We start from the raw sequence: 23,837 nt of genomic DNA, 5'->3' as shown, positions 1-23,837 counted from the left end.
CTCCTGTCTAAGAAGACTCTACTCTTCAACGATGATGATGATGATGCTGAGGACCGTTGCTATGACGACGACCTGCCCTGGGTTCCGCTCACACCCCAGCAAGAGGTCAGGGGGGTCATCTCTCTCTCTCTCTGTTTGTTTCTGTCTCTGTCTCTCTTGTTATCTACATTCTTGTTTCTGTCTCTTCCCAAAGAGAGCGACCTGTCCGTCAGCTGAAAAGAGGCGGGATCATAGTAAACACGCCCCCACTCCTGAGAGGGAGCCAATCGCACACCACCACCGTCACCAGGAGAGGCGGGACCGATCCCGGGAACGGACCAATGAAAACAAAGAGAACGTTGCCGTGGCCAATAAGGATGCTGATATATTTGCTTTGCCCGCCCCCCCGATCCCCAGTAGCCAATAGGAAGGCAACTCGGCCCAATAAGAGGGTCTTGACGACACCAACCCGTAATAACACCAACAAGGTTGGCAACAAGGTAGACACACCCCAAGGTAAGACCACACAGACTCACACAGACACACACACACACAGACACACACACTTCCTGATTCCGTTTGAGTTTTTCCCAAATTCAGTCTTTTTTCTCTTTTGGGAGGGGAGGGGGGTTTCTCTCCAAATCACACTATTTCATTTCTTTAAATAGAACAACAACTCAATTGGATGTTTTAAATCCACAACTATGTTTAAACGACATCAGAGACCACTAGTTAGCAGACAGCCTTTTAATCCCAGCGATCACCTCTCAATACGGTGTGTTTCTGTGGCTCACAGCCTTTTAATCCCAGCGATCACCTCTCAATACGGTGTGTTTCTGTGGCTCACCACTTTTTAATCTCAGCGGTCACCTCTCAATACAGTGTGTTTCTGTGGCTCACAGCCTTTTAATCCCAGCGATCACCTCTCAATACGGTGTGTTTCTGTGGCTCACAGCCTTTTAATCCCAGTGGTCACCTCTCAATACGGTGTGTTTCTGTAGCTCACAGTTGATTCCCTACTAAAGTCCAATACATTGAGTTGATTCACTACTAAAGTCCAATACATTGAGTTGATTCACTACTAAACTCCAATACGTTGAGTTGATTCACTACTAAAGTCCAATACATTGAGTTGATTCACTACTAAAGTCCAGTACATTGAGTTGATTCCCTACTAAAGTCCAGTACATTGAGTTGATTCCCTACTAAACTCCAGTACATTGAGTTGATTCCCTACTAAACTCCAATACATTGAGTTGATTCACTACTAAACTCCAATATGTTGAGTTGATTCACTACTAAACTCCAATACGTTGAGTTGATTCACTACTAAACTCCAATACATTGAGTTGATTCACTACTAAACTCCAATACATTGAGTTGATTCACTACTAAACTCCAATTCATTTTGGAATATTGTTGCGTTCTGTTTTATTGCCTGGATTCCGTGTGGGGGTTTTAAAGGGACATACACCCCCCCCCCCCACCACCACTCAGAATCAGAAGTGGCACATTTGCAAGTAAATTGTATTCTGGTAATAGTCATTTTAACAGCTTTTTGCCGAAGACGCTCATATTCATCTGATTTATCTCTCTCTCTCTCTCTCTGTAATTATGATCACTGTCGACCCAAAGGTGTGCCCCATTTTTTGTTTTATAATAGCTAGCCTAATGCTAACTAGCGTGGCTAACGCCGTAACAGTTATTTGTGAATGAGTGGAATGCTAATGTTGTTAGCTATTAGCTGTTAGCCCTCTGCGTTTCAATGAGAGAGATGATGATGATGGTTGGTTTATAATGTATCTTGCTCTCTCAGCCTTTCACTGGATCCTGGCTTTTACTTCTGACAAATAATAGACTAGATAGATATAGATAGATGTAGATAGATATACAGATATAGATAGGTAGATAGATATAGAGATATAGATAGATATAGAGATATAGATAGATATAGAGATATAGATAGATATAGAGATATAGATAGATATACAGATATAGATAGGTAGATATAGAGATATAGATAGATATAGAGATATAGATAGATATAGAGATATAGATAGATATACAGATATAGATAGGTAGATATAGAGATATAGATAGATATAGAGATATAGATAGATATACAGATATAGATAGGTAGATAGATATAGAGATATAGATAGATATACAGATATAGATAGGTAGATAGATATAGAGATATAGATAGATATACAGATATAGATAGGAAGATAGTTATAGATATATAGATAGATATACAGATATAGATAGGTAGATAGATATAGAGATATAGATATATATACAGATATAGATAGGTAGATAGATATAGAGATATAGATAGATATACAGATATAGATAGGTAGATAGATATAGAGATATAGATAGATATACAGATATAGATAGGTAGATAGATATAGATAGGTAGATAGATATAGAGATATAGATAGATATACAGATATAGATAGGTAGATAGATATACAGATATAGATAGATATACAGATATAGATAGGTAGATAGATATAGAGATATAGATAGATATACAGATATAGATAGGTAGATAGATATAGAGATATAGATAGATATACAGATATAGATAGGTAGATAGATATAGAGATATAGATAGATATACAGATATAGATAGGTAGATAGATATAGATAGGTAGATAGATATAGAGATATAGATAGATATAGAGATATAGATAGATATAGAGATATAGATAGATATACAGATATAGATAGGTAGATATAGAGATATAGATAGATAGAGATATAGATAGATATACAGATATAGATAGGTAGATAGATATAGAGATATAGATAGATATACAGATATAGATAGGTAGATAGATATAGAGATATAGATAGATATACAGATATAGATAGGAAGATAGTTATAGATATATAGATAGATATACAGATATAGATAGGTAGATAGATATAGAGATATAGATATATATACAGATATAGATAGGTAGATAGATATAGAGATATAGATAGATATACAGATATAGATAGGTAGATAGATATAGAGATATAGATAGATATACAGATATAGATAGGTAGATAGATATAGATAGGTAGATAGATATAGAGATATAGATAGATATACAGATATAGATAGGTAGATAGATATACAGATATAGATAGATATACAGATATAGATAGGTAGATAGATATAGAGATATAGATAGATATACAGATATAGATAGGTAGATAGATATAGAGATATAGATAGATATACAGATATAGATAGGTAGATAGATATAGAGATATAGATAGATATACAGATATAGATAGGTAGATAGATATAGATAGGTAGATAGATATAGAGATATAGATAGGTAGATAGATATAGATAGGTAGATAGATATAGATAGGTAGATAGATATACAGATATAGATAGGTAGATAGATATAGATAGGTAGATAGATATAGATAGGTAGATAGATATAGAGATGTGGAGATAATATCTATCTATCTGAGATATATATATTGAGATAGATATATTGAGGTAGATATAGACATATATAGAGAGATCGATAGATATATGGACAGATATATAGACAGAGAGAGAGAGAGAGAGAGATCATATATATATATATTGAGATAGATATATTGAGGTAGATATAGACATATATAGAGAGATCGATAGATATATGGACAGATATATAGACAGAGAGAGAGAGAGAGAGAGAGATCATATATATATATATTGAGATAGATATATTGAGGTAGATATAGACATATATAGAGAGATCGATAGATATATGGACAGATATATATATATATAGACAGAGAGAGAGAGAGAGAGAGATCATATATATATATATTGAGATAGATATATTGAGGTAGATATAGACATATATAGAGAGATCGATAGATATATGGACAGATATATAGACAGAGAGAGAGAGAGAGAGAGATCATATATATATATATTGAGATAGATATATTGAGGTAGATATAGACATATATAGAGAGATCGATAGATATATGGACAGATATATAGACAGAGAGAGAGAGAGAGAGAGAGATCATATATATATATATTGAGATAGATATATTGAGGTAGATATAGACATATATAGAGAGATCGATAGATATATGGACAGATATATAGACAGAGAGAGAGAGAGAGAGAGATCATATATATATATATTGAGATAGATATATTGAGGTAGATATAGACATATATAGAGAGATCGATAGATATATGGACAGATATAGACAGAGAGAGAGAGAGAGAGAGAGATCATATATATATATATTGAGATAGATATATTGAGGTAGATATAGACATATATAGAGAGATCGATAGATATATGGACAGATATATAGACAGAGAGAGAGAGAGAGAGAGATCATATATATATATATTGAGATAGATATATTGAGGTAGATATAGACATATATAGAGAGATCGATAGATATATGGACAGATATATAGACAGAGAGAGAGAGAGAGAGAGATCATATATATATATTGAGATAGATATATTGAGGTAGATATAGACATATATAGAGAGATCGATAGATATATGGACAGATATATAGACAGAGAGAGAGAGAGAGAGAGAGATCATATATATATATATTGAGATAGATATATTGAGGTAGATATAGACATATATAGAGAGATCGATAGATATATGGACAGATATATAGACAGAGAGAGAGATCATATATATATATATTGAGATAGATATATTGAGGTAGATATAGACATATATAGAGAGATCGATAGATATATGGACAGATATATAGACAGAGAGAGAGAGGAGAGAGATCATATATATATATATTGAGATAGATATATTGAGGTAGATATAGACATATATAGAGAGATCGATAGATATATGGACAGATATATAGACAGAGAGAGAGAGGAGAGAGAGAGATCATATATATATATATTGAGATAGATATATTGAGGTAGATATAGACATATATAGAGAGATCGATAGATATATGGACAGATATATAGACAGAGAGAGAGAGAGAGAGAGAGATCATATATATATATATTGAGATAGATATATTGAGGTAGATATAGACATATATAGAGAGATCGATAGATATATGGACAGATAGATAGACAGAGAGAGAGAGAGAGAGAGAGATCATATATATATATATTGAGATAGATATATTGAGGTAGATATAGACATATATAGAGAGATCGATAGATATATGGACAGATATATAGACAGAGAGAGAGAGAGAGAGAGATCATATATATATATATTGAGATAGATATATTGAGGTAGATATAGACATATATAGAGAGATCGATAGATATATGGACAGATATATAGACAGAGAGAGAGAGAGAGAGAGAGAGATCATATATATATATATTGAGATAGATATATTGAGGTAGATATAGACATATATAGAGAGATCGATAGATATATGGACAGATATATAGACAGAGAGAGAGAGAGAGAGATCATATATATATATATTGAGATAGATATATTGAGGTAGATATAGACATATATAGAGAGATCGATAGATATATGGACAGATATATAGACAGAGAGAGAGAGAGAGAGAGAGATCATATATATATATATTGAGATAGATATATTGAGGTAGATATAGACATATATAGAGAGATCGATAGATATATGGACAGATATATAGACAGAGAGAGAGAGAGAGAGAGATCATATATATATATATTGAGATAGATATATTGAGGTAGATATAGACATATATAGAGAGATCGATAGATATATGGACAGATATATAGACAGAGAGAGAGAGAGAGAGAGATCATATATATATATATTGAGATAGATATATTGAGGTAGATATAGACATATATAGAGAGATCGATAGATATATGGACAGATATATAGACAGAGAGAGAGAGAGAGAGAGAGATCATATATATATATTGAGATAGATATATTGAGGTAGATATAGACATATATAGAGAGATCGATAGATATATGGACAGATATATAGACAGAGAGAGAGAGAGAGAGAGAGATCATATATATATATATTGAGATAGATATATTGAGGTAGATATAGACATATATAGAGAGATCGATAGATATATGGACAGATATATAGACAGAGAGAGAGAGAGAGAGAGAGATCATATATATATATATATTGAGATAGATATATTGAGGTAGATATAGACATATATAGAGAGATCGATAGATATATGGACAGATATATAGACAGAGAGAGAGAGAGAGAGAGATCATATATATATATTGAGATAGATATATTGAGGTAGATATAGACATATATAGAGAGATCGATAGATATATGGACAGATATATAGACAGAGGAGAGAGAGAGAGAGAGATCATATATATATATATTGAGATAGATATATTGAGGTAGATATAGACATATATAGAGAGATCGATAGATATATGGACAGATAGATAGATAGATAGATAGATAGATATAGGTGTGTATATATATATAGATAGATATAGGTGTGTATATATATATATATAGAGATGGATATAGAGAGATGGATATAGATATATATATATATAGATAGATAGATAGATAGATAGATAGATAGATAGATAGATAGATAGATAGATAGATAGATAGATAGATAGATATAGGGTATATATGATAGATAGATAGATAGATAGATAGATAGATAGATAGATAGATAGATAGATATAGGTGTATATAGATAGATAGATAGATAGATAGATAGATAGATAGATAGATAGATAGATAGATAGATAGATAGATAGATAGATTATAGGTGTATATAGATAGATAGATATAGGTGTATATAGATAGATAGATAGATATAGGTGTATATATATATAGATAGATAGATAGATAGATAGATAGATAGATATAGGTGTATATAGATAGATAGATAGGATAGATAGATAGATAGATAGATAAGGTGTATATAGATAGATAGATAGATATAGGTGTATATAGATAGATAGATAGATAGATAGATAGATAGATAGATAGATAGATAGATAGATAGATAGATAGATAGATAGATAGATAGATATAGGTGTATATATATAGATAGATATAGGTGTATATATATAGATAGATAGATAGATAGATATAGGTGTATATAGATAGATATAGGTGTATATATATAGATAGATAGATAGATAGATATAGGTGTATATAGATAGATATAGGTGTATATAGATAGATATAGGTGTATATATATAGATAGATAGATAGATAGATATATGTGTATATAGATAGATAGATAGATACGATAGATTAGATATAGGTGTATATAGATAGATAGATAGATAGATAGGTAAGATAGATAGATAGATAGATAGATAGATAGATATAGGTGGTATATCGATGATAGATAGAATAGGATAGATAGATAGATAGAAGATAGATAAGATAGATAGATAGGATATAGGTGTATATAGATAGATATAGGTGTATTATAAGATAGATAGATAGATATAGGTGTATATAGATGATAGATATAGGTGACTATATATAAGATACGATAGATAGATAGATATAGGTGTATTATAGATAGATAGATATAGGTGTATATAGATATATAGATAGATATAGGTGTATATAGATAGATAGATAGATAGATAGATATAGGTGTATATATATAGATAGATAGATAGATAGATAGATATAGGTGTATATAGATAGATAGATAGATAGATATAGGTGTATATATATAGATAGATAGATAGATAGATAGATATAGGTGTATATAGATAGATAGATAGATAGATAGATAGATATAGGTGTATATAGATAGATAGATAGATAGATAGATAGATAGATATAGGTGTATATATATAGATAGATAGATAGATAGATAGATATAGGTGTATATAGATAGATAGATAGATATAGGTGTATATATATAGATAGATAGATAGATAGATAGATAGATATAGGTGTATATAGATAGATAGATAGATAGATAGATAGATATAGGTGGTATATAGATAGATAGATAGATAGATATAGGTGTATATAGATAGATAGATAGATAGATAGATAGATATAGGTGTATATAGATAGATAGATATAGGTGTATATATATATAGATAGATATAGGTGTAGATAGATAGATAGATAGATATAGGTGTATATAGATAGATATAGGTGTATATAGATAGATATAGGTGTATATATATAGATAGATAGATAGATAGATATATGTGTATATAGATAGATAGATAGATAGATAGATAGATATAGGTGTATATAGATAGATAGATAGATAGATAGATAGATAGATAGATAGATAGATAGATAGATAGATATAGGTGTATATAGATAGATAGATAGATAGATAGATAGATAGATAGATAGATAGATAGATAGATATAGGTGTATATAGATAGATAGATATAGGTGTAGATAGATAGATAGATAGATAGATAGATATAGGTGTATATAGATAGATAGATATAGGTGTAGATAGATAGATAGATAGATAGATAGATAGATATAGGTGTATATATATAGATAGATAGATAGATAGGATAGATATAGTGTATATATATAAGATAGATAGATAGATAGATAGATAGAGATATAGATAGATAGATAGATAGATAGATAGATAGATAGATAGATAGATAGATAGATAGATAGATATAGGTGTATATAGCTAGATAGATAGATATAGGTGTATATAGATAGATAGATATAGGTGTATATAGATAGATAGATAGATAGATATAGGTGTATATAGATAGATAGATATAGGTTGTATATAGATAGATAGATAGATAGATAGATAGATAGATAGATAGATAGATAGATAGATATGGTGTATATAGATAGATAGATAGATATAGGTGATATAGATAGATAGATATAGGTGATATATATATAGATAGATATAGGTGTATATAGATAGATAGATAGATAGATAGATATAGGTGTAAAGATAGATAGATAGATAGATAGTAGATAGATAGCTAAGCTATAGGTGTATATAGATGTAGATAGATATAGGTGGTATTATAGATAGATAGATATAGGTGTATATATATATAGATAGATATAGGTGTATATAGATAGATAGATAGATAGATAGATATAGGTGTATATAGATAGATAGATATAGGTGTATATATATATAGATAGATATAGGTGTATATAGATAGATAGATAGATAGATAGATAGATAGATATAGGTGTATATAGATAGATAGATAGATATAGGTGTATATAGATAGATAGATAGATAGATAGATAGATAGATATAGGTGTATATAGATAGATAGATAGATAGATAGATAGATAGATAGATAGATATAGGTGTATATAGATAGATAGATATAGGTGTATATAGATAGATAGATAGATAGATAGATAGATAGATAGATAGATAGATAGATATAGGTGTATATATATAGATAGATAGATAGATAGATATAGGTGTATATAGATAGATAGATATAGGTGTATATATATATAGATAGATATAGGTGTATATAGATAGATAGATAGATAGATAGATAGATAGATAGATAGATAGATATAGGTGTATATAGATAGATAGATATAGGTGTATATATATATAGATAGATATAGGTGTATATAGATAGATAGATAGATAGATAGATAGATAGATAGATAGATAGATAGATAGATAGATATAGGTGTATATAGATAGATAGATAGATAGATAGATAGATATAGGTGTATATAGATAGATAGATAGATATAGGTGTATATAGATAGATAGATAGATAGATAGATAGATATAGGTGTATATAGATAGATAGATAGATAGATAGATAGATATAGGTGTATATAGATAGATAGATAGATAGATAGATAGATAGATAGATAGATAGATAGATATAGGTGTATATATATAGAGAGATAGATATAGGTGTATATAGATAGATAGATAGATATAGGTGTATATAGATAGATAGATATAGGTGTATATAGATAGATAGATAGATATAGGTGTATATAGATAGATAGATATAGGTGTATATAGATAGATAGATATAGGTGTATATAGATAGATAGATAGATAGATAGATATAGGTGTATATAGATAGATAGATATAGGTGTATATAGATAGATAGATAGATAGATAGATAGATAGATAGATAGATAGATATAGGTGTATATAGATAGATAGATAGATATAGGTGTATATAGATAGATAGATATAGGTGTATATATATATAGATAGATATAGGTGTATATAGATAGATAGATAGATAGATAGATATAGGTGTATATAGATAGATAGATAGATAGATAGATAGATAGATAGATAGATATAGGTGTATATAGATAGATAGATAGATATAGGTGTATATAGATAGATAGATATAGGTGTATATATATATAGATAGATATAGGTGTATATAGATAGATAGATAGATAGATAGATATAGGTGTATATAGATAGATAGATATAGGTGTATATATATATAGATAGATATAGGTGTATATAGATAGATAGATAGATAGATAGATAGATAGATAGATATAGGTGTATATAGATAGATAGATAGATATAGGTGTATATAGATAGATAGATAGATAGATATAGGTGTATATAGATAGATAGATATAGGTGTATATAGATAGATAGATATAGGTGTATATAGATAGATAGATAGATATAGGTGTATATAGATAGATAGATATAGGTGTATATATATATAGATAGATATAGGTGTATATAGATAGATAGATAGATAGATAGATATAGGTGTATATAGATAGATAGATAGATAGATAGATAGATAGATAGATAGATATAGGTGTATATAGATAGATAGATAGATATAGGTGTATATAGATAGATAGATATAGGTGTATATATATAGATAGATATAGGTGTATATAGATAGATAGATAGATAGATAGATATAGGTGTATATAGATAGATAGATATAGGTGTATATATATATAGATAGATATAGGTGTATATAGATAGATAGATAGATAGATAGATAGATAGATAGATAGATATAGGTGTATATAGATAGATAGATAGATATAGGTGTATATAGATAGATAGATATAGGTGTATATATATAGATAGATATAGGTGTATATAGATAGATAGATAGATAGATAGATATAGGTGTATATAGATAGATAGATATAGGTGTATATATATATAGATAGATATAGGTGTATATAGATAGATAGATAGATAGATAGATAGATAGATAGATATAGGTGTATATAGATAGATAGATAGATATAGGTGTATATAGATAGATAGATAGATAGATATAGGTGTATATAGATAGATAGATAGATAGATAGATAGATAGATAGATAGATATAGGTGTATATAGATAGATAGATATAGGTGTATATAGATAGATAGATAGATAGATAGATAGATAGATAGATAGATAGATAGATAGATATAGGTGTATATATAGATAGATAGATAGATAGATATAGGTGTATATAGATAGATAGATATAGGTGTATATATATATAGATAGATATAGGTGTATATAGATAGATAGATAGATAGATAGATAGATAGATAGATAGATATAGGTGTATATAGATAGATAGATATAGGTGTATATATATATAGATAGATATAGGTGTATATAGATAGATAGATAGATAGATAGATAGATAGATAGATAGATAGATAGATAGATAGATAGATAGATATAGGTGTATATAGATAGATAGATAGATAGATAGATAGATATAGGTGTATATAGATAGATAGATAGATATAGGTGTATATAGATAGATAGATAGATAGATAGATAGATAGATAGATATAGGTGTATATAGATAGATAGATAGATAGATAGATAGATAGATATAGGTGTATATAGATAGATAGATAGATAGATAGATAGATAGATAGATAGATAGATATAGGTGTATATATATAGAGAGATAGATATAGGTGTATATAGATAGATAGATAGATATAGGTGTATATAGATAGATAGATATAGGTGTATATAGATAGATAGATAGATATAGGTGTATATAGATAGATAGATATAGGTGTATATAGATAGATAGATATAGGTGTATATAGATAGATAGATAGATAGATAGATAGATATAGGTGTATATAGATAGATAGATAGATAGATAGATAGATAGATAGATATAGGTGTATATAGATAGATAGATAGATAGATAGATAGATAGATAGATAGATAGATAGATAGATAGATAGATATAGGTGTATATAGATAGATAGATATAGGTGTATATAGATAGATAGATAGATATAGGTGTATATAGATAGATAGATATAGGTGTATATATATAGATAGATAGATATAGGTGTATATAGATAGATAGATATAGGTGTAGATAGATAGATAGATATAGGTGTATATAGATAGATAGATAGATAGATAGATAGATAGATAGATATAGGTGTATATAGATAGATAGATAGATAGATAGATAGATAGATAGATAGATAGATAGATATAGGTGTATATAGATAGATAGATAGATATAGGTGTATATAGATAGATAGATATAGGTGTATATAGATAGATAGATAGATATAGGTGTATATAGATAGATAGATATAGGTGTATATATATAGATAGATAGATAGATAGATATAGGTGTATATAGATAGATAGATAGATAGATAGATAGATAGATAGATATAGGTGTATATAGATAGATAGATAGATATAGGTGTATATAGATAGATAGATAGATAGATAGATAGATAGATAGATAGATAGATAGATAGATAGATAGATAGATAGATAGATATAGGTGTATATAGATAGATAGATAGATATAGGTGTATATAGATAGATAGATAGATGGATATAGGTGTATATAGATAGATAGATAGATAGATAGATAGATAGATATAGGTGTATATAGATAGATAGATAGATATAGGTGTATATAGATAGATAGATATAGGTGTATATAGATAGATAGATAGATATAGGTGTATATAGATAGATAGATATAGGTGTATATAGATAGATAGATATAGGTGTAGATAGATAGATAGATATAGGTGTATATAGATAGATAGATAGATAGATAGATAGATATAGGTGTATATAGATAGATAGATAGATAGATAGATAGATAGATAGATATAGGTGTATATAGATAGATAGATAGATAGATAGATAGATATAGGTGTATATAGATAGATAGATAGATATAGGTGTATATATATAGATAGATAGGATAGATAGATAGATAGATATAGGTGTATATAGATAGATAGATAGATAGATAGATAGATAGATAGATATAGGTGTATATAGATAGATAGATAGATATAGGTGTATATAGATAGATAGATATAGGTGTATATAGATAGATAGATATAGGTGTAGATAGATAGATAGATATAGGTGTATATAGATAGATAGATAGATAGATAGATAGATAGATATAGGTGTATATAGATAGATAGATAGATAGATAGATAGATAGATATAGGGTGTATATAGATAGATAGATAGATAGATAGATAGATATAGGTGTATATAGATAGATAGATATAGGTGTATATAGATAGATATAGGTGTATATAGATAGATAGATATAGGTGTATATAGATAGATAGATAGATATAGGTGTATATAGATAGATAGATATAGGTGTATATAGATAGATAGATAGATAGATAGATAGATAGATAGATAGATAGATAGATAGATAGATATAGGTGTATATAGATAGATAGATAGATATAGGTGTAGATAGATAGATATAGGTGTATATATATAGATAGATAGATATAGGTGTATATAGATAGATAGATAGATAGATAGATAGATATAGGTGTATATAGATAGATAGATAGATAGATAGATAGATAGATAGATAGATAGATAGATAGATAGATAGATAGATAGATATAGGTGTATATAGATATATAGATAGATATAGGTGTAGATATATAGATAGATATAGGTGTATATAGATAGATAGATATAGGTGTAGATAGATAGATAGATAGATAGATATAGGTGTGTATATATATATAGAGATGGATATAGATATATATATAGATAGATAGATAGCGATAGATAGGTATATAGATATCTATGACCAGTTTTTCACTAATAATATTTATGTCACACACACACTCTCTCTCTGTAATTTATAACCCACCTCTCCCCTCCTGCTACAGCTGACAGCTCTGTCCAGACTACCACACCAGGGACCCTGTGTGTGTGTGGTGTGTGTGTGTGTCCCCGGGCGTGTACTGTGTGTGTGTCCCTGTACTGTGACAGGTGTTGCTGTCTCTTTCCCTGCTCTCTGTCCCATGTGGTGTGTACTGACATGTGTTACACACTTCTCCTGCGTGTGCGTGTGTGTGTGTGTGTGTGTGTGTGTGTGTTGCAGGAGGAGGCAGTACTTGTAAGGACCCGTCGAGGAAGAGACCGAGGGAGAGAATGGAAGGGAAGGAGGAAGAAGAGATGGAGATACTGGCCTTCAGCCCAGAGAGAAGGTATGATGGAGATGCTGGCCTTCAGCCCAGAGAGAAGGAGATACTGGCCTTCAGCCCAGAGAGAAGGTATGATAGAGATGCTGGCCTTCAGCCCAGAGAGAAGGTATGATGGAGATGCTGGCTTTTAGCCCAGAGAGAAGGAGATAATGGCCTTCAGCCCAGAGAGAAGGTATGATAGAGATGCTGGCCTTCAGCCCAGAGAGAAGGTATGATGGAGATGCTGGCCTTTAGCCCAGAGAGAAGGAGATACTGGCCTTCAGCCAGAGAGAAGGTATGATAGAGATGCTGGCCTTCAGCCCAGAGAGAAGGTATGATGGAGATGCTGGCCTTTAGCCCAGAGAGAAGGAGATACTGGCCTTCAGCCCAGAGAGAAGGTATGATGGAGATGCTGACCTTCAGCCCAGAGAGAAGGTATGATGGAGATATTGGTCTTCAGCCCAGAGTGAAGGTATGATTGAGATACTGGCCTTCAGCCCAGAGAGATGGTATGATGGAGATATTGGTCTTCAGCCCAGAGAGAAGGTATGATGGACATAGTGGTCTTCAGCCCAGAGAGAAGGTAGAAGGAGATACTGGCCTTCAGCCCAGAGAGAAGGTAGAAGGAGATACTGGCCTTCAGCCCAGAGAGAAGGAGATACTGGCCTTCAGCCCAGAGAGAAGGAGATACTGGCCTTCAGCCCAGAGAGAAGGAGATGCTGGCCTTCATCCCAGAGAGAAGGAGATACTGGCCTTCAGCCCAGAGAGAAGGAGATACTGGCCTTCAGCCCAGAGAGAAGGAGATACTGGCCTTCAGCCCAGAGAGAAGGAGATACTGGCCTTCAGCCCAGAGAGAAGGAGATGCTGGCCTTCAGCCCAGAGAGAAGGAGATGCTGGCCTTCAGCCCAGAGAGAAGGAGATGCTGGCCTTCAGCCCAGAGAGAAGGAGATGCTGGCCTTCAGCCCAGAGAGAAGGAGATACTGGCCTTCAGCCCAGAGAGAAGGAGATGCTGGCCTTCATCCCAGAGAGAAGGAGATACTGGCCTTCAGCCCAGAGAGAAGGAGATACTGGCCTTCAGCCCAGAGAGAAGGAGATGCTGGCCTTCAGCCCAGAGAGAAGGAGATGCTGGCCTTCAGCCCAGAGAGAAGGAGATGCTGGCCTTCAGCCCAGAGAGAAGGAGATGCTGGCCTTCAGCCCAGAGAAAAGGAGATGCTGGCCTTCAGCCCAGAGAAAAGGAGATGCTGGCCTTCAGCCCAGAGAGAAGGAGATACTGGCCTTCAGCCAGAGAGAAGGAGATGCTGGCCTTCAGCCCAGAGAGAAGGAGATGCTGGCCTTCAGTCCAGAGAGAAGGTTATTGATGATGACTTGATAAAGACCGACAACAGAAAGTATCCATTCTATCCCGAGGTTCTTTCTGTGGTGGAGTCAGGAGTCTGGGTTAACCGAGCAGTGTGTTAGGAATTAGAGAGGCTTGACAGGTGATGTTTTCGGGAGGACGCTTGACTCTCGAACTTCGACCTCTCCCGAGTCCGTTGGGGGGAGTTGCAGCGATCAGACAAGATCGTAACATCCCAATTGGATATCAGGAAGTTGGGTGAGAATAATTTTTTTTTAAATAACACTTGTCTTGAGATCATTGTCCCCCTCCGTCCGTCTCTTAGGTCCCGGTCGTTAGACCTGGCGGGGGCGTCTCGGGGGGACAGCAGCCAGAAGAGAAGGGGGGGGAAGGTTTTCGGCAGTCTGGAGAGAGGGCTGGATAAAGTCATCACCTTGCTCACACCCAGCAAGAGACGAGGGCTGCGGGACAGACCACGCAGGATCAAGGTACCGATATATAGACACCCCCTACAGGGTCATATAGACATATATAGGATACAGGTACCTATATATAGACACCCCCTATAGGATACAGGTACCTATAGATAGACACCCCCTACAGGATCAAGGTACCTATATATAGACACCCCCCTACAGGATCAAGGTATATATATATATAGACACCCCCCTATAGGATCAGGTACATATATATAGACACCCCCTACAGGATCAAGGTACAATCACTTAGTCTTACATAAACTCCTCTCCTCTCCTCTCCTCTCCTCTCTCTCTTCTCTCCTCTCCTCTCCTCTCCTCTCCTCTCCTCTCCTCTCCTCTCCTCTCCTCTCCTCTCCTCTCCTCTCCTCTCCTCTCCTCTCCTCTCCTCTCCTCTCCTCTCCTCTCCTCTCCAGGCCCAGTATAATGTAACGTTGACCAGTCAGACCAACCCAGACCAGGTGTTGAACCAGATCCTCTCCATTCTACCGGAGAAACACGTCGACTTCGCACAGAAAGGGTGAGGCCCGCACACACTTTTTAGGCACTGATCTGAGACAGTGGAGAAGGAGTGCCAGCCAGACCCCTCTCTCAGGAAGCCAGGCCCCTCTCTCAGGAAGCCAGGCCCCTCTCTCAGGAAGCCAGGCCCCTCTCTCAGGAAGCCAGGCCCCTCTCTCAGGAAGCCAGGCCCCTCTCTCAGGAAGCCAGGCCCCTCTCTCAGGAAGCCAGGCCCCTCTCTCAGGAAGCCAGGCTCCTCTCTCAGGAAGCCAGGCCCCTCTCTCAGGAAGCCAGGCCCCTCTCTCAGGAAGCCAGGCCCCTCTCTCAGGAAGCCAGGCTCCTCTCTCAGGAAGCCAGGCCCCTCTCTCAGGAAGCCAGGCCCCTCTCTCAGGAAGCCAGGCCCCTCCCTCAGGAAGCCAGGCTCCTCTCTCAGGAAGCCAGGCTCCTCTCTCAGGAAGCCAGGCCCCTCTCTCAGGAAGCCAGGCCCCTCTCTCAGGAAGCCAGGCCCCTCCCTCAGGAAGCCAGGCCCCTCCCTCAGGAAGCCAGGCCCCTCTCTCAGGAAGCCAGGCCCCTCTCTCAGGAAGCCAGGCCCCTCTCTCAGGAAGCCAGGCCCCTCTCTCAGGAAGCCAGGCCCCTCTCTCAGGAAGCCAGGCCCCTCCCTCAGGAAGCCAGGCCCCTCCCTCAGGAAGCCAGGCCCCTCCCTCAGGAAGCCAGGCCCCTCCCTCAGGAAGCCAGGCCCCTCCCCAGGAAGATTTTGTAACGTTTATTTAACGAGGCAAGTCAGTTAAGAACAAATTCTTATTTACGATGACGGCTAACACCGGACAACGCTGGGCCAATCACAGCCGGTTGTGATACAGCCTGGAATCGAACCAGGGTTTGTAGTGATACCTCTTTTACCGAGTCAATATTTCCTCATCTTCTGTCTCTCCATCTTTCTCTCTCTCAGCTTTTCTTCTCAGTCTCTCCATCTTTCTCTCTCAGCTTTTCTTCTCAGTCTCTCCATCTTTCTCTCTCAGCTTTTCTTCTGTCTCTCCATCTTTCTCTCTCAGCTTTTCTTCAGTCTCTCCATCTTTCTCTCTCAGCTTTTCTTCTCAGTCTCTCCATCTTTCTCTCTCTCAGCTTGTCTTCTCAGTCTCTCCATCTTTCTCTCTCTCAGCTTTTCTTCTCAGTCTCTCCATCTTTCTCTCTCTCAGCTTTTCTTCTCAGTCTCCATCTTTCTCTCTCAGCTTGTCTTCTTCAGTCTCTCCATCTTTCTCTCTCAGCTTGTCTTCTTCAGTCTCTCCATCTTTCTCTCTCTCAGCTTGTCTTCTCAGTCTCCATCTTTCTCTCTCAGCTTGTCTTCTTCAGTCTCTCCATCTTTCTCTCTCAGCTTGTCTTCTCAGTCTCTCCATCTTTCTCCCTCAGCTTTTCTTCTCAGTCTCTCCATCTTTCTCTCCCTCAGCTTGTCTTCTCAGTCTCTCCATCTTCTCTCTCAGCTTGTCTTCTCAGTCTCTCCATCTTTCTCTCTCTCAGCTTTTCTTCTCAGTCTCTCCATCTTTCTCTCTCTCAGCTTTTCTTCTCAGTCTCTCCATCTTTCTCTCTCAGCTTGTCTTCTTCAGTCTCTCCATCTTTCTCTCTCTCAGCTTGTCTTCTTCAGTCTCTCCATCTTTCTCTCTCAGCTTGTCTTCTCAGTCTCTCCATCTTTCTCTCTCAGCTTGTCTTCTTCAGTCTCTCCATCTTTCTCTCTCAGCTTGTCTTCTCAGTCTCTCCATCTTTCTCTCTCAGCTTGTCTTCTCAGTCTCTCCATCTTTCTCCCTCAGCTTTTCTTCTCAGTCTCTCCATCTTTCTCTCTCTCAGCTTGTCTTCTCAGTCTCTCCATCTTTCTCTCTCTCAGCTTTTCTTCTCAGTCTCTCCATCTTTCTCTCTCTCAGCTTTTCTTCTCAGTCTCTCCATCTTTCTCTCTCAGCTTGTCTTCTCAGTCTCTCCATCTTTCTCTCCCTCAGCTTTTCTTCTCAGTCTCTCCATCTTTCTCTCTCTCAGCTTGTCTTCTCAGTCTCTCCATCTTTCTCTCTCTCAGCTTTTCTTCTCAGTCTCTCCATCTTTGTCTCTCAGCTTGTCTTCTTCAGTCTCTCCATCTTTCTCTCTCTCAGCTTGTCTTCTTCAGTCTCTCCATCTTTCTCCCTCAAGAATGTTCCCGTTAAACAGACTGTCCTCTCCTCCCCAGCTATACTCTGAAGTGTCGCACCCAGGGGGACTTTGGGAAGGTGAACATGGCGTTTGAGCTGGAGGTGTGTCTGCTGCACAGACCTGAGGTACATATTGATTACTACTGATCAGGTTATTGATGGTTACTGAGGTACATATTGATTACTACTGATCAGGTTATTGATGGTTACTGGGGTACATATTGATTACTACTGATCAGGTTATTGATGGTTACTGAGGTACATATTGATTACTACTGATCAGGTTATTGATGGTTACTGAGGTACATATTGATTACTGCTGATCAGGTAATTGATGGTTACTGAGGTACATATTGATTACTACTGTTCAGGTTATTGATGGTTACTGAGGTACATATTGATTACTACTGATCAGGTTATTGATGGTTACTGAGGTACATATTGATTACTACTGATCAGGTTATTTATGGTTACTGAGGTACATATTGATTACTACTGATCAGGTTATTGATGGTTAGTGACCAGCATCTTGTTGTCACAGTGGACCACCCTATTGATTAGTGATGTGTGTTGTAGGTTATTGATTACCGACACCCAGCAGGGATCACATTATTGATTATTGATGTGTGTTGTAGGTGGTGGAGTGAAGAGATGTAGGGATCACATTATTGATTACTGACACCCAGCAGGGATCACGTTATTGATTACTGACACCCAGTAGGGATCACGTTATTGATTACTGACACCCAGTAGGGATCACGTTATTGATTACTGACACCCAGTAGGGATCACGTTATTGATTACTAACACCCAGCAGGGATCACGTTATTGATTACTAACACCCAGCAGGGATCACGTTATTGATTACTGACACCCAGTAGGGATCACGTTATTGATTACTGACACCCAGTAGGGATCATGTTATTGATTACTGACACCCAGTAGGGATCACATTATTGATTACTAACACCCAGCAGGGATCACGTTATTGATTACTGACACCCAGTAGGGATCACGTTATTGATTACTGACACCCAGTAGGGATCACGTTATTGATTACTGACACCAGCAGGGATCACGTTATTGATTACTGACACCCAGTAGGGATCACGTTATTGATTACTGACACCCAGTAGGGATCACGTTATTGATTACTAACACCCAGCAGGGATCACGTTATTGATTACTAACACCCAGCAGGGATCACGTTATTGATTACTGACACCCAGTAGGGATCATGTTATTGATTACTGACACCCAGCAGGGATCACGTTATTGATTACTGACACCCAGTAGGGATCACGTTATTGATTACTGACACCCAGTAGGGATCACGTTATTGATTACTGACACCCAGCAGGGATCACATTATTGATTGTTTTAGTTGGTTATTGATGCTGTGTGTTGTAGGTGGTGTGTGTGAGGAGATGTAGGGATCACGTTATTGATTATTGATGCTGTGTGTTGTAGGTGGTGTGTGTGAAGAGATGTAGGGGTCACGTTATTGATTGTTTGTGTGGGTTATTGATGATTGATGCTGTGTGTTGTAGGTGGTGTGTGTGAGGAGACAGAGGCTGAAGGGAGACTCCTGGGTTTACAAACACCTGGTGGAGGACATTCTCTCGACGTCCAGCATCTAGATGTCACTACTTCCTGTCGATGATGTCACATCCTGTCCACGTTCCAGAACCAAAAGCCGGTGTCTTAACTAATTCCATGTAGGGCAGAGTGTCTGCAGGTTCACTCCTCCCTTGTACTTAGTTAGGACCTCCCCTCACCTGGTTGTCTGGGACCTCACCTGGTTGTCTGGGACCTCACCTGGTTGTCTGGGACCTCACCTGGTTGTCTGGGACCTCACCTGGTTGTCTGGGACCTCACCTGGTTGTCTAGGACCTCACCTGGTTGTCTAGGACCTCACCTGGTTGTCTAGGACCTCACCCTCACCTGGTTGTCTAGGACCTCCCCCTCACCTGGTTGTCTAGGACCTCCCCCTCACCTGGTTGTCTAGGACCTCCCCCTCACCTGGTTGTCTAGGACCTCCCCCTCACCTGGTTGTCTAGGACCTCCCCCTCACCTGGTTGTCTAGGACCTCCCCCTCACCTGGTTGTCTAGGACCTCCCCCTCACCTGGTTGTCTAGGACCTCCCCCTCACCTGGTTGTCTAGGACCTCCCCCTCACCTGGTTGTCTAGGACCTCCCCCTCACCTGGTTGTCTAGGACCTCCCCCTCACCTGGTTGTCTAGGACCTCCCCCTCACCTGGTTGTCTAGGACCTCCTCCTCACCTGGTTGTCTAGGACCTCCCCCTCACCTGGTTGTCTAGGACCTCCCCCTCACCTGGTTGTCTAGGACCTCCCCCTCACCTGGTTGTCTAGGACCTCCCCCTCACCTGGTTGTCTAGGACCTCCCCCTCACCTGGTTGTCTAGGACCTCCCCCTCACCTGGTTGTCTAGTACCTCACCCGGTTGTCTAGGACCTCACCCGGTTGTCTAGGACCTCCCCCTCACCTGGTTGTCTAGGACCTCCCCCTCACCTGGTTGTCTAGGACCTCCCCCTCACCTGGTTGTCTAGGACCTCCCCCTCACCTGGTTGTCTAGTACCTCACCCGGTTGTCTAGGACCTCCCCTCACCCGGTTGTCTAGGAACCTCCCCTCACCCGGTTGTCTAGGACCTCCTCCTCACCTGGTTGTATAGGACCTCACCTGGTTGTCTAGGACCTCACCTGGTTGTCTAGGACCTCACCTGGTTGTCTAGGAACTCACCTGGTTGTCTAGGACCTCCCCTCACCTGGTTGTCTAGGACCTCCCCCTCACCTGGTTGTCTAGGACCTCCCCCTCACCTGGTTGTCTAGGACCTCCCCCTCACCTGGTTGTCTAGGATTTTTCCTCACCTGGTTGTCTAGGACCTCACCTGGTTGTCTAGGACCTCCCCTCACCTGGTTGTCTAGGACTTCATACTGAAAGTGAAATAACTAAAACCAGCAGATGACTGCCCTCCATGGAATGAGTTTGGACACCTTCTGATCTAGTGCCTGTCGACAGAAGCACAGATCCAGGAACAGTCTCCATTTCCTCAACCTTAACTAGTGTAGTATAAGTTAACTAGTAGGGGGGGGGGGGGGTCTGCATGAAAACTGACCTGAGATCAGTGTCAAGTTTAATAAGATGACCACTTCCTCTCTTTTACAGGTGACATTCCTTTCCTCCTTAAACATGTTTCCTTTAAGTGTGTCGCATTGTATTTCTTCCCCCCCACTGATTCAGTAGCAGGAAGGAGTTTTGAGGTGTCACGTTTTATTCCTCCCCCCCCCCACTGATTCAGTAGCAGGAAGGAGTTTTGAGGTGTCGCGTTGTATTCCCCCCCCCCCCACTGATTCAGTAGAAGGAAGGCGTTTTGAGGTGTTACGATATCATAGAGCCTTTTAGCCTCGCAGAATACCAGTCTACTGAAAGCATTCATTCTTTACAGAATACCAGTCTACTGAAAGCATGAATTCTTTACAGAATACCAGTCTACTGAAAGCGTTAATTCTTTACAGAATACCAGTCTACTGAAAGCATTAATTCTTTACAGAATACCAGTCTACTGAAAGCATTAATTCTTTACAGAATACCAGTCTACTGAAAGCATTAATTCTTTACAGAATACCAGTCTACTGAAAGCGTTAATTCTTTACAGAATACCAGTCTACTGAAAGCATTAATTCTTTACAGAATACCAGTCTACTGAAAGCATTAATTCTTTACAGAATACCAGTCTACTGAAAGCATTAATGCAACGTTTGTTAGTTTGTACATATACCAGTAATAGGATCCATATTTACTTATTTCTCTATCATGTCTTTTACATTTCTATGAGACGTTGTTGTTTTTAAACTCTATTTTTTTGTCAGATGATCTGTCTGTCTGTGTAAGATTTATTGTTAATAATTGTAAAGGATCCAAAATAAATGGAGTTTGTAGAGAGTTTGTGTTCATGTTGACTTCTCCCGGAGAGAAACCCCTCCTGGAGGTTCCAGCTCTGAAATGGACAATACAGATTACTATCGTTGTAGAAATATTATACTAGATAGGACTCACTGTGTAGATATATATTACACTAGATGGGACTCACTGTGTAAAACATATTAAACTAGATGGGACTCACTGGGTAAAACATATTACACTAGATGGAACTCTGTGTAGAAATATATTACACTAGATAGGACTCACTGGGTAAAACATATTAAACTAGATGGGACTCACTGTGTAAAACATATTACACTAGATGGGAATCTGTGTAGAAATATATTACACTAGATGGGACTCACTGTGTAGAAATATATTAAACTAGATGGGACTCACTGTGTAGAAATATATTACACTAGATAGGACTCACTGGGTAAAACATATTACACTAGATGGGACTCACTGGGTAAAACATATTACACTAGATGGGACTCACTGTGTAGAAATATATTAAACTAGATGGGACTCACTGTGTAGAAATATATTAAACTAGATGGGACTCACTGTGTAGAAATATATTAAACTAGATAGGACTCACTGTGTAAAACATATTACACTAGATAGGACTCACTGTGTAGATATATATTACACTAGATGGGACTCACTGTGTAGATATATATTACACTAGATGGGACTCACTGTGTAGATATATATTACACTAGATGGGACTCACTGGGTAGATATATATTACACTAGATGGGACTCACTGGGTAGATATTATACTAGATAGGACTCACTGTGTAGATATATATTAAACTAGATGGGACTCACTGTGTAGATATATATTACACTAGATAGGACTCACTGTGTAAAACATATTACACTAGATAGGACTCACTGTGTAGATATATATTAAACTAGATGGGACTCACTGTGTAGATATATATTAAACTAGATGGGACTCACTGTGTAGATATATATTAAACTAGATGGGCCTCACTGTGTAGATATAT

General features: G+C 36.4%; 1 protein-coding gene across 1 annotated transcript in view; it reads left to right on the top strand.

Moving 5' to 3' along the window:
* Positions 1-22,842, top strand: part of LOC109886836 (maternal embryonic leucine zipper kinase) — a 64,619-nt gene extending 41,777 nt beyond the window's left edge. Inside the window, exons 16-22 of the mRNA XM_031814607.1 lie at positions 16-105; positions 194-495; positions 14,321-14,426; positions 16,064-16,226; positions 16,631-16,734; positions 18,919-19,006; positions 20,431-22,842. Of these exons, the coding sequence (XP_031670467.1) occupies positions 16-105; positions 194-495; positions 14,321-14,426; positions 16,064-16,226; positions 16,631-16,734; positions 18,919-19,006; positions 20,431-20,520 (943 nt within the window). The 3' untranslated portion in view covers positions 20,521-22,842. The remainder of the gene's footprint in view (positions 1-15; positions 106-193; positions 496-14,320; positions 14,427-16,063; positions 16,227-16,630; positions 16,735-18,918; positions 19,007-20,430) is intronic.
* The last annotated feature ends 995 nt before the right edge of the window (positions 22,843-23,837 follow it).

The sequence above is a fragment of the Oncorhynchus kisutch genome, unplaced genomic scaffold (genome assembly GCF_002021735.2).
Source record: "Oncorhynchus kisutch isolate 150728-3 unplaced genomic scaffold, Okis_V2 Okis07a-Okis12b_hom, whole genome shotgun sequence".
NCBI classification, from domain to species: Eukaryota; Metazoa; Chordata; class Actinopteri; order Salmoniformes; family Salmonidae; genus Oncorhynchus; species Oncorhynchus kisutch.
This window is presented reverse-complemented; position numbering and strand designations above follow the sequence as displayed.